Source organism: Colobus angolensis, unplaced genomic scaffold (genome assembly GCF_000951035.1).
Source record: "Colobus angolensis palliatus isolate OR3802 unplaced genomic scaffold, Cang.pa_1.0 Scaffold5, whole genome shotgun sequence".
Classification (NCBI taxonomy): Eukaryota; Metazoa; Chordata; class Mammalia; order Primates; family Cercopithecidae; genus Colobus; species Colobus angolensis.
In genome coordinates this window covers 4,974,493-4,986,556 of record NW_012118487.1, presented here as the reverse complement: position 1 = coordinate 4,986,556, position 12,064 = coordinate 4,974,493, and the positions used below count along the sequence as shown (strand labels likewise).

Below are 12,064 nucleotides of genomic sequence, written 5' to 3'. Positions count from 1 at the left end.
GGAATCACCATATTGTTTTCCATAGTGTTTGCAACATTTTGCATTCCTAGCCAACAGCACACAAGGGTTTCCATTTCTTTACATTTGTGCCAAGACAAATCATGTTTTTAAACTAAAAATCAATTGGGGAGGGCCATGAGCTGACAGTCATCACCACAATACATGAATTTGTTTGATCGTATTGCCTTCCTCCTTAAAGTTTGTACTTCCTGAGACTTGCACGGAGTTTTTCCTTACTCTTTCCTTTTCCTCCCTCCCAATGGTGTCATGTGCCCTTCTTCTGTACTGTGTCTTCACTCCACACTTCATTTATTCGTTACCTCTTGGGGCTGGAGCACAGACCGTCACAGTTGCCGCACCTGCAACATCGTGGAAAGGAAAGCCTGATAGTCTTATAGAGAAAACCACCTTTAGGGAAGATTTAGGGAGGGTAAAAAAATGTATGTTATTGTTAGCTGTGCTGAGTGTTAGATGGATTACTTTTAAGTGTTTTTTGTTTTTTTCTTTTTTGCTTGCTTGTTTGTTTTTTTGGGGGGTGGTGTTTGAGACAGAGTCTCACTTTGTCACTGAGGCTGGAGTGCAGTGATATGATCTCAGCTCACTGCAGCCTCCACCTCCCAGGTTCAAGCAATTCTCCTGCCTCAGCCTCCCAGATAACTGGGATTACAGGCACCTGCCACCACACTTGGCTAATTTTTATAGTTTTAGTAGAGCCAGGCTGGTCTCAAACTCCTGACCTCAGGTGATCCGCCCACCTCAGCCTCACAAAGTGCCTAGGTAGGATTACAGGGGTGAGCCACCGTGCCCTAAGTAATTTTTATTTAAGTATAATACACATTTAGAAAAGTATGTGGATCATGATAAGTGAACACACCAGTGGAACCACCTCCCAGGTGGACTCTGAACAGCACTCCAGAAACCTCTAGGGACTATGCCAGCCACTACCTGTTCCTTCCTTCCTAGAGGTCATCACCGTGGTGACTGTCATGTCATTCTTCTCAGTTGATTTTACCTGCCTCTGAACTTTATATACTTGAACTTATACAGTGTTCACTTTCTGTGTGTGATTGGTTTCTTTTCCCCAACATTAGGCTTGTGAGATTCATCTGTATTGTTGTGTCTGCCAGCAGTTCGTTCCTAATGCTGCTGTGTAGAATTCCATTGTATATCTGGCCTGTAATTTGATTTTCCATTCTACTGCTGCCGGATGTCAAGTATGGGGTTGTTTCCAGTTTGGGGCCATTACAGATAATGCGTCTGTGAACATTCTTGCCCATGCCTTTTGTTGCTAGGTGGATGCCTATTTCTATGGGATCTATAGACAGACTTTTGTAGATGCACTGGAGACTTAACCGCCCTTTCTGAGATTTTTAATATGAGAAAATATATCCCAGTTCCAAACAACCAACTGAAGAATTATCTTGCAAAATACTCCCATTTATAGTTGGTAAAAATCTTGTATTGGCCAGTTTTAACATTTGGACAACTTCTGATTATATTTACCTCATGGCGCAAATATAATCATTCTTTCTACAAAAAAGAAAAAAGATAATGGACTTCAAGGTTTTTTATACTGTGAAAAGCACACTGATACATACTTATCTCAGATAGGCAGTACTGCTGTCATCTACAGATTTCATTCTGCCTTGGATAACCTTTTGGATTTGAATCCATGGCTCTTTCACTATTATATTCACCTAGAAATACATGGAAATGACATAAAACTAAGACGCATAATATAGAAATAAAAATTTTTCATGATTAAATCTATATGAATATTATTTCTATAACCTTAAAATTCACAATTACAATGCTTTTGTACTTTTGTAACTTTTAAATTGTTGTTTTTTAAGAATCTTGGAGTTAAATAAAATAGCCTGTCCTTAATTTCATTGCTATCGTCATCATATTACTGTAAAACTTTAGTTTCCGACAGAATAGTGGGAAAGTACTGTGTAGAACCGTGCCCAGGACACACAGATGCTACCTACTGATATCCTCGGCACCAGCCCCCGCATACTGCCCCAGCCTGCAGTGTCCTGGATGTAGTAGAGAAGCGTTACTATAGCCTGTGGCCCACACACAAGCTGCGTTTCACTTCCTTCTCTATGGATTTTCACATCCCACTACCCACTGGTAGAATACAGAGGTACGTAGTGATATGTCTTTTGTCATCAGAAGGTCAGGGTTTGAGGTTAACGTCCATTGCAAACTGCATGCAAACTCTCAAAAAACCTTCAACTCTCAACAAATCTCCACTTTCTTGGATTTAAAATGAGAAAAAAAAATAAATCATAATAACCATTCAACAGAATCTTTGTGAAGATTAGAGATAATGCCAGTGAAGTACTAGTACAGTTCCTGGCACACAGTGTTTGTTCAATGAATGGTTTAAAATGTATATTGCATCATGATGTTCTGCCACCAGCACAAGGACCGTGTCTGCGGCCGGGAATGCTTGGTATCACTCCTGGCTTTACCTCCTCACCTGAGACCCAGAACATTGAGGGACTCAGAAGAGCACAGTGCCCCCAGCTGCTTCTTGCCACTGTCTGCACACCCTACATTGGGACATGCCTTAACCAAGGATCCATGGTGCCACCCATGAATAGTGGCAGCAGATGCTTTTCCGTGAGTTCAGTTCTGCTTTCCAACTCTGGCACCGAAGAACTGGACTTAGCCTTCTTTATTTTCAGATGTATTTGATTTGGCTAATTTTCCCTTTTATTCTGCCAGATACCCCATTTAGTTTTATTACACCACTGCTCAGTAATTTCTGTAACATTCTTGACTTTTATGAGTTTGCTGCCTGCCTCTGTCTGTCCTCTCTCTGTCTCCAACTTTGGAGAGTCAACCCCACTAACACCCTGCATTTGTATGAATATCTTAAATTATACATAATGAATGCCAAGGGCATCACTAAATATGAAACACCAATAATTTCAAAGTAGATGATACCGTAAGACCAAACAACTTGTTGGTTTCTGTTTTCAGTGCAGTATTAAGAGATAATGTTTTTGGATATGAGTCTCATTATGTAGCATCTTAAGTAGAACCAGCATCCCATTTTATTGAGATTCTCTGTAATAAAAATATAAAGCTGTTGCCTATCTGGCAAAAAATAAAATAGCTCTCCCAACATAAACATCACATTACTTTTTAACATATGACATCTGCGCATGATCCCATGGATTATGTCTACTCTTCAAAAATCTATTAAAACTGATAATATGAGCAAACCGATCGGGCAAGAAGACTTTTTATGTTAAAAGATCACAATGATGACATATTATTTTGTGTGGAAACTTTGACTCTCTTGGAATATTTATTGCTACTATGCCAGAATATGTCTGTCAAACATTTTACTCTGTGCAAAACTAGCTCCCATTGTTTTGTTCAAAACTTGGTGAAGCATCTGAAACCCTGAAAAATGTATGAAGTGATAAATGTTTAGCAAGTCAAACACTATGCAATTTAATGCAAAATGACACATGAAGTTACACCTGTTTACAAGATGACAACTTGTAAATTCAAGAATTCTATAACCTATATCTTAATCCATCAAAATCAGAGTTTAAGAGGAATTGCTGGCCAAGGATAACTTCAGCAGGGAGTGTGAGTATATACATTTATTTAAAATATACAGGGTAGATGTAGCTGTCTGCCTATTTTTGGTATCTTTCTTACTATAGCATGCTTTTATATCAGGTATTATTAACAAAAGAATGTGGACTATTAATAGGAAATCGTAAAACTACCAAATTTTTAAAGTTTAGTTAATTACATATAGTAATAGTAGACTTTCAGTCAACTGCTTTTCAGAGAGCATTATAGTAAAGCAGTCATTCATCAGTGATTAACCTGTTCTCCTTTCTTAGCCATATATGCATTTGTTTTCTATGTATTAACTTTTTCTCTAAATTACTATATTTTTATCCACACAGTGTTTTGTTAGATTTTTAAAATCTCAGAAAATAGAATATTCCTAACTTTAATCCATTTATTTGACAGATACTGATTGAGACCTACTAGGTACCAGGCACTGTATGCTTATATAAAGTTATGTCTTACAAATGAGACACAAAAGTGAACTAAAATAGTCTTAGAATAAACACTTCACCCAGTCAGGGTGTGAGGGATGCACAGGTATTTCCCTGTCAGAGAGAAGCCTTGCAGACAGAAGGGACTGTTTATTGAGGAGTGCCATGGTCTAGTCAGGTGACTCCAAATAGTTCAGTAACCTGAATTCCAGACTAAATAAAATACCTCAGCAGTAAGAACTGCCTAGCTTTGTGCCGGCTCTCCTTCATATGCCCTGTCTAGAATCTTCTGGCCTACACCTTCTCACCTGAGCTTAAATTAAATAAGGTAATTGTAACAAACCTCCTTTTAAAAATAAACCTAATCTCTAACAATATCACATAATTTGTCCAAGACTAAATTCTAGACTGAAGATTGAACCAAAGCCTAACTGTATCCAAAGCCCCTGCTCCCTGTACTGTACCAGCTCAGTGCCCTTACTTCATGTATTGAGTCTGAAGGGCTTTTTGACAGTGGTAGTCACAAAGGTAGACACTGCCTTCTTATTCTTTCTCCATTGCTCTGGTGAATTCCAATATATACAGTAAGTAAAATAATGTCTAAAAATGTCAAAAAAGTTCTCTTTCATGATATGGTAATATGACCATCGCTGGGCTTCCCTGTGGATATTTAACCTTCCTTAGGGGTTAGTTCCTAAGCTATATTCTGTGCAGCACAAATGAATGTTTAGTATATTAGGTGAATATAACAGTGACATATTTTTCTAAATGGTGTCGATAAATTAAGAAAAATAATAAAAAGTGTATTCATTTCAAATTACGTCTGGAACTGAAAACTTATGTTTATAGTTGTATAGTCTTCTAGTTATTTTTAAAAAATTTTTTAAATAAAGCAAACTGGTAAACACAATCATAAACTTTAATAAATTTATTAAATATACATTTATGAAATTAGTTTACCCACATCAGAAACTCACTTCAAATTACCTGACACATATGCATGCTTTTTAATCTGTACCATTATTAAATTGTATGTCAATTCAAAAATTACTTATCCCAAGTTTAGAATATTCAAATTTGATTATATTTTGTACAGCTGAATTTCATGTACCAACAAATTCATCTTTGAGACCAGTTTTTGCTTTTACCTTAACCCAAAGGTAGGGGATCATGGCTCTTAAGCATCTACAGGTGTTGCAGCAAAGTAATATAAATTTGCAAGTGACCTGTAGTCTAGTAAGTTTGGCGAATGCTGTTATACAGTGTTGTACCAGTTACTTAAAAGACGGTGAAAAATGGAACTCAGAGCAATTAGAGCAAATAATGATTGATTTCTAAGAGTTTCCTGGTACCAATGAACTGAATAGTATGAAATTGTTATTGAAGTGCCACCATATTGCACTGCATTGCTATGTAAATTATATTTGTTTGAGGAACTCCTTGTTTTATAATTTTTATTGCGCAGTTATCCTTGGCATTTCCGAAAATGGAAGTTTTAAGTGTACCTGTGACTCTGGTTTTAAGCATGCTTAGCGATTGCTGTTGTAGCTGAAGGCAGCAGACCTTTAAACAACGTGTTTTCTCCCCCCAGCAATGCATCTCTTTGGCCTCAACTGGCAGCTACAGCAGACTGAAAATGACACATTTGAGAATGGAAAAGTGAATTCTGATACCATGCCAACAAACACTGTGTCATTGCCTTCTGGAGACAATGGTAAGCGAAAGAATGATGTATCCTGTGTTTTTCTTTTAATATCCCTTTTCTTTAAATTTATTTTTACCCATGCTTACATCTAGCTTAGATGGAACAGGGAAGAGGTTTCGAAATTATAGCTATCATCTTTGTATGAGTGTTTTTTTAATAAATTTACTTGAAAGGTTGAAAATTCACATTTTTATTACAGGAATGATACGATTTTCTGCCTTCTGATTTGATGGCTAGGCTTTTCTGGCTTTCCCTTTTGCAAGTGTGTATTGAGTTTTATTTTTTGTCTGCAAATAGATTATAATTCAGTGTATCATCTCTTACATTACCTTGGGCATATTAGGTTTTCTTCATTCAACTTGTGTGTGGAGTTGGAACACTATATTAATTTTATTATAAAAGCATTTAAATGCAAAACACATTAAAGGATTATAATTTATTGACCTTTTCTCTCGTTGCCCTTTCTCTAAACCTTTAAGAATTTGCACTTTGAGCTAACAAAGATTTTGAAATCAGTTGGCTCTGAATTAAAAATGGAATTTAAGTGGTTAGAGAATTCCATTTTTTCAATATAAACACTTAGAAAAGTTTATATATATATCTGTACACTTACATTACAAATACTTTTATATTATTTATGTGTGTGTGTACATGTCTTGCATTGGTATCCTCTGACTTTTTGCAAAATATCATAATACTTTATACCTCAGAGCAACCTGATGAAGACGCCTTTTTCTGTCATCTGATTAATAAATTATTTCCCTTTAGGCATTCCCCTAACTCTTCTTCCTCTTTGTTTCTTATCTCATACATTCGTGTTCAGCTTTGGCATTAGTATGTCTATCCTCATGTGGCTGGTTTCTTTGCAAGACTAGAAAGAAATTATTTTACATTTAATGGACATATATGCTGCTGTGTTCCATGTCCCCATTTACTGTGATGAATACTTTGCACACTTTTTTATTCTTTTTTTCCATCTTCTGTTTTAGTAATAATAATACTTTACGACACTTCTCTTTCTCCTTAGGGAGGTTGAGGAATTTTACGACATTCGATTTTTATAATAATAATGAATGTCCCGCCATATGGAACCTTTTTATATAAAGTTCTGCATGTTCCAGAAGAACTGTACGCTGGTGTCTGACATGTCACCCACCTAACACAGACAGTGGCAGGCACTGTAGAGGGGGTTAAAGAGGGTTGAAATTAGAGATGGAAATTTTAATTACATAAATTTCAATTACCTTAGTTTTTTTATACATTAATAACACACATATGAACAAAATGAGTAACTACACAGAAATTAAAAATATTTATTTTTGGTTTGTATGGACTGAAATTTAGACTGTCTCTTAAAATGCATGGTTCCTGTGAAAATGATCAAATGGTACTTATTAACCATGCATGTCGGGTACTTTTTTACATACTGAACAAATTGTAATTATACCAAAGAGACAAAAGCTTATTATGGATATTTTATTTATTTTACAACGTCGTAACCTTTTGTTATGATTAAAATGAAAATAGAGTTTGGCTGATTGGTTTCACAGTCCTTGAAAAGCATGATCCTGAGAAAGCTGTGGACTCAGAGACTCCCGCAGCCTGGGTGCTGGCTCCTGGTGTTTTGCCAGGGAATGCCTCAGCTCACATCAGCACTCCTCAGCTCACAGAAGCCTACATTCACATCCTTGCCGCTTCATCTGTTTACTTTGTAACTTTGTGCAGGGTGCTTAGTTATTCAGGTGTGCAAGAAAATTTAGGGCAGCTCTGGAATGGGCTGCCTAGGATCTTATCAGTCCCAGAGGTTTGGAAGAACAAAGAACATCACATGAATATGGCTTTATTAGTAGAAATTTCTGTAAAGCTGGAGTCCTCGAAAACAGTGGCTTTTCAGCTGTTGACCATGACAGTGCAATAAGAAATACATGTTACATCAAGCCAACATGTATACACACATACACATATGTATCTGAAATATGCTTCCCAAAATAACATTTATCCTTGGCTTGTAAAATGCATCCTGGAATTTTCCATTTTATTTTATTGTATTTCTCATTTTTAACAAATGCCACTTGCAATCCACTAAAATAATTTCATACTTTACAAAATATTGTGATCTGTAATTTCAGAAGCACTGCTTTGGTAGCCTCCTTCTCTAAGAGGGACTAAAGTTCCCCCAAATGATCATAGAATTCAGTTGTATACAGTTCTCTGCACCTTTAGAGCACCTGTATGTACATATAAGCGAAGTGCTTTCTTCCTAGATGTGTAAAAGTCTCCTCTATAGGGAATGGTTAATGGAAGCCCCAGAATCAGGAAAGTGCACTAGAGAGCTGCCAACTGGACTACGGGATTTGTAGACATTTCCTGGCATGGAAAAGCTGTCTCTGTCTGGGCTCTGACCTTGTCAAAAGAGTGACCTAACTATTAGTTACTTGCCTTCTTTATTATTCCTTGAATAGCCCCCAAGACCCTAAATTGTAAGGAATTCTTGTTTCTGCTTTTCCAAATACAAGTTCTTAGTATCTCCTAAATATAGTACTTGAAGACCTGGGGCATAGGGAGTGAACAGGAACTCTATTTACAAGGAGGGAGGTAGCTGCAAAGCACTGCTTTTAGGCTCTCGTGATGAACCTCAGTGTCCATGCACCACCACCCACTACTTAAATTTTACATACTATCCAAGAAGCAGATCACATCATCTCTTTAGAAATTCTAGGAGATTACAACCCTTGAGAAAGCTTTAGAATTCTGAACAAAGCTCACTGGGAGAATGAACTGTGAAAAGCATAGTGAGAAAATTATTTCACAGCTTCTAAATGTAATACTCTTATTTATGCAGTCCTATTTTACTCTTATTTTGTAAATATAATTCTAAGGAACAATCATTGTGCTAAGGGTGCAGTAAACTCCCTGCTTGCATTTAAGTTAACACTGAGCCAAAGCTTCTAAATGGTATTTAGTACCTAAAAGAAGAATTTCTATTATGTGCCATCATCTTTTACTGATTATTCCTGAGACCTTCTTTGCCTACAGATTTTAGAGATGAGTTACCAGAAGTGTAGGGTCTTAGACAGAACTGATGGAAATGGACAATGTGAATAAAGAGGTAAGAATGAAGTTTGTAGCTCAAACACTGGTCTCTTTCCAGAAACTAAACTTATTCTCCTGGCCCAAGGAATTAATTTAGCCTAATGTACTGGAAAGAATCACACTGTCCTATACTCAAGTCCTGGCTCCTTCGTTTATTTACTTTGTAACGTTCAGCAAGTTACTTCACTGACTTCTTTGGGCTTCAATTTCTTCACATGTAAAGAGGGACTGATAGTACCTATCTCCTGACTTTCCAGCTTCAACAGTCGGCAGCCCTACTATCCCTCACAAACTTCTCCCCCGTGTACTTCTCAACAACTATTTCAGATCCTCCTGCTATACTCAAAACCCTCTCTCCGCAGAGGACCTTGCACTCTATTAAAAATAAAATAGAAACTTGCAGGGGGAACTCTGATTTTCTGTAGACACATCTTTATTCCTGCATGTATGTGGATCTGTGCTTCCACATTTTCTCCTCATATTCCAGGTTCATTTTTGCATGATGGGTCCTCTTGATTCCACTCTCTGTCTTCAGAATGTCCTCATTCTACTGATCCCATGCAGTCAACGTTGGAACATTCCAGTGTTTCACATCTTGGAAAACAATAATCTCTTGACTTTGCCTCCTACTGCCTCTCTCTTCTACCAGCCTTCTTTTTATTTATTTATTTATTTTATTTTTATTTTATTTTATTTTATTTTATTTTATTTTTGTGACAGGGTCTCACTCTGTCACCCAGGCCGGAATGCAGTGGTGCAATCACAGCTTGGCTCACTGCAGCCTTGACCTCCTGGGCTCAAGTGATCCTCTCACCTCAGCCTCCCAAGTAGCTGGGACTACAGGCACATGTCACCATGCCTGGCTAATTTTTGTATATTTTGTAGACAGTGCTCCACCATGTTGCCCAGGCTGCCTTGAACTCCTGACCTCAAGCAATCCTCCTGCCTCAGCCTCCCAAAGTGCTAGGATTATTGGCGTGAGCCACCTTGCCCGGCGCTCCAGCCTTCTTGAATATAGTGTGCGAGGTCACTTTGATCACTTTTCTGCCTTCTGTTTAACCCCCTTTCCGTGGGGCCTTCACAGTACTCCTTGCTCAATGACTCTCCTCCTGTACCTTTACCACCAGCCAAACGGCTGTCTCCAGAGTTACCCATTGCTTTGTCAATAGCATCGGTGTAACCTCTTTATTCTTCATCATGTTTGAGTTTTTTGAACCATCCTGTTGAAATATTCTTTCCTTAGCTTCTGTGATACCGCATTCACTTTGACTTTCTCCCTGACTGTTTTGGCAATGATACCTCTGTTTAGTTGACTCACCTTCCGTCTACCTGATCCCTAAACACTGCTGTTTCTCAGGACTCTGCTCTTTACAACATAATCACTCTGGATTCTGCCACCCACTTTCATGGCTCCAGTTACATTCTCTGTGTTCCTAACTCTCAAATCAGTAAGTCCAGTGTCTCTCCTCAGCTCCAGATCTCAACTACATAAAATTATCCTATTGTCTTTGGAACATTTCCACTTAGGTGTTTTCCATGCATGGTAAACTCCACATGTCTAAAACAGAACCCATCAACTACTTTGGTTATCTGTTACTACATAACAAACCATAACAAAACTCAGTGGCTTAGAAAGCAATTTGTTATCATCTCTTGTGGTTCAGTGAATTGACCAGGTAGTTCTTGCGCTCTTACTTAGGACACTGTGATTGCTTTCAGATGTCAACCAAGGTTAACCAAAGGCTCCACTGAGCTGGAAGTCCAGGGTAGCTCATTCACATGGCTGGCAGTTAATGCCATCTGTTGACCTGAGCTCAACGGTAGTCACCAGCTGGGACAACTAAACATGGCCTTCCATGTGGCTTGGGCCTCTTAGAACATAGCAGCTGGTTCTGAAGAGGAATATCCCAAGAGGGAGCACTCCAAGAGACCATGACAGAAGCTACCAGCTTTGTATGACCTAGCAGTGGCCATTCTAGGCTGTCATTGCCATCACATTCTGGTGGTCAGAAGTCAGCAAGGTCAGCCAAGATTCCTGGGGAGGGGAATTAAACTCCTCCTCTTGACTAGGGACCTGTCATGCCATTGCACAAGGGCACGTGGGATGGAAGATACTGTTGTGGCCATCTTTGGAAAATACAATTGCCAAGCCATCTTTCTTTCCAAATTTGTCTCTCTTTCAGGGATTTCTGTACAGTACCTTCCCACATCCCCCCTCCAGTTTTGCTTTTTGTGGTTTTAGTTACCTGTAGTCCACTGTGGTCTGAAACTATTAAGATACTTTGAGAGAGAGAGAGACAGACCACATTCACTTAACTTTCATTGCAGTATATTGTTATAATTGTTCTATTATTATCTTTTTCTTGCCTAATTTATAAGCTATCATAGGCATGGATGTATATGAAAAAATACAGTATATATAGGGTTTGATATTACCCACAGTTCCAGGCATCCACTGGGGATCTTGGAACATAGACCCTACGGATAAGAAGGGATTCCTGTATTAGGAAGTGGCACCCTCGTTCACTTCATCACTGGTCCAGAAGGCCCAGTGATTGGTTCTACTCTCTCATCTCCCATTTTTAGTCAGTCTCTAAGTTCCTTCAACTCTGACCCCATAATATCTTCTGAATCCTGTTTTCTCTCAACTGGATATAGTAGCCTCCTATCTGCACTGTATGTCTCCAGTCTTGCTCATCCGCTCGTCACACACAAATCTGAGATATCAGTTCCTTGCCTAAGCCCTTTCAGTGACCTAGATTCTTGTCAGAAGTCTTTAAATGACCTACAAGGCTCTCCACAGTCTGGCTGTGCATCACACCATAGTGTAATATAAAAACAATATCACACAGAGATAAAGAGTATAGACTTACGAGCCTCACCACCAGGTTTTGTGTCCTAATTCTGATCATTAATGCCCGTGCTACTTGAGTTATATAGCTTCCTTGTGCCGAAGTGGTCTCATCAATTAAAAGGGACTAATTTTCTGCATAGAATGGTCTTTGCTCTTGAGTGTCCAATGCAAATATACAAAGGTGTAAACCTACAATGGTGTATAGTACATAGTAAATGCTTGAAAGCTGTTTATGGTGATCACTGGCACTGTTTAATGCATCTCATCTAGTCTCATGACTAGACTATAAGGCAAGCATCCTGTCTGTTCTTTCACTGCTGTATACCAAGCCCTTGGCACAGTTCTGGCATGTAATAGTTGCTCACAAAGTAT

General features: G+C 38.3%; 1 protein-coding gene across 1 annotated transcript in view; it reads left to right on the top strand.

Moving 5' to 3' along the window:
• TENM3 (teneurin transmembrane protein 3) overlaps positions 1-12,064 on the top strand; it is a 662,376-nt gene that overhangs the window by 512,518 nt on the left and 137,794 nt on the right. The window contains exon 6 of the mRNA XM_011959575.1: positions 5,632-5,754. Within this exon, the coding sequence (XP_011814965.1) occupies positions 5,632-5,754 (123 nt within the window). The remainder of the gene's footprint in view (positions 1-5,631; positions 5,755-12,064) is intronic.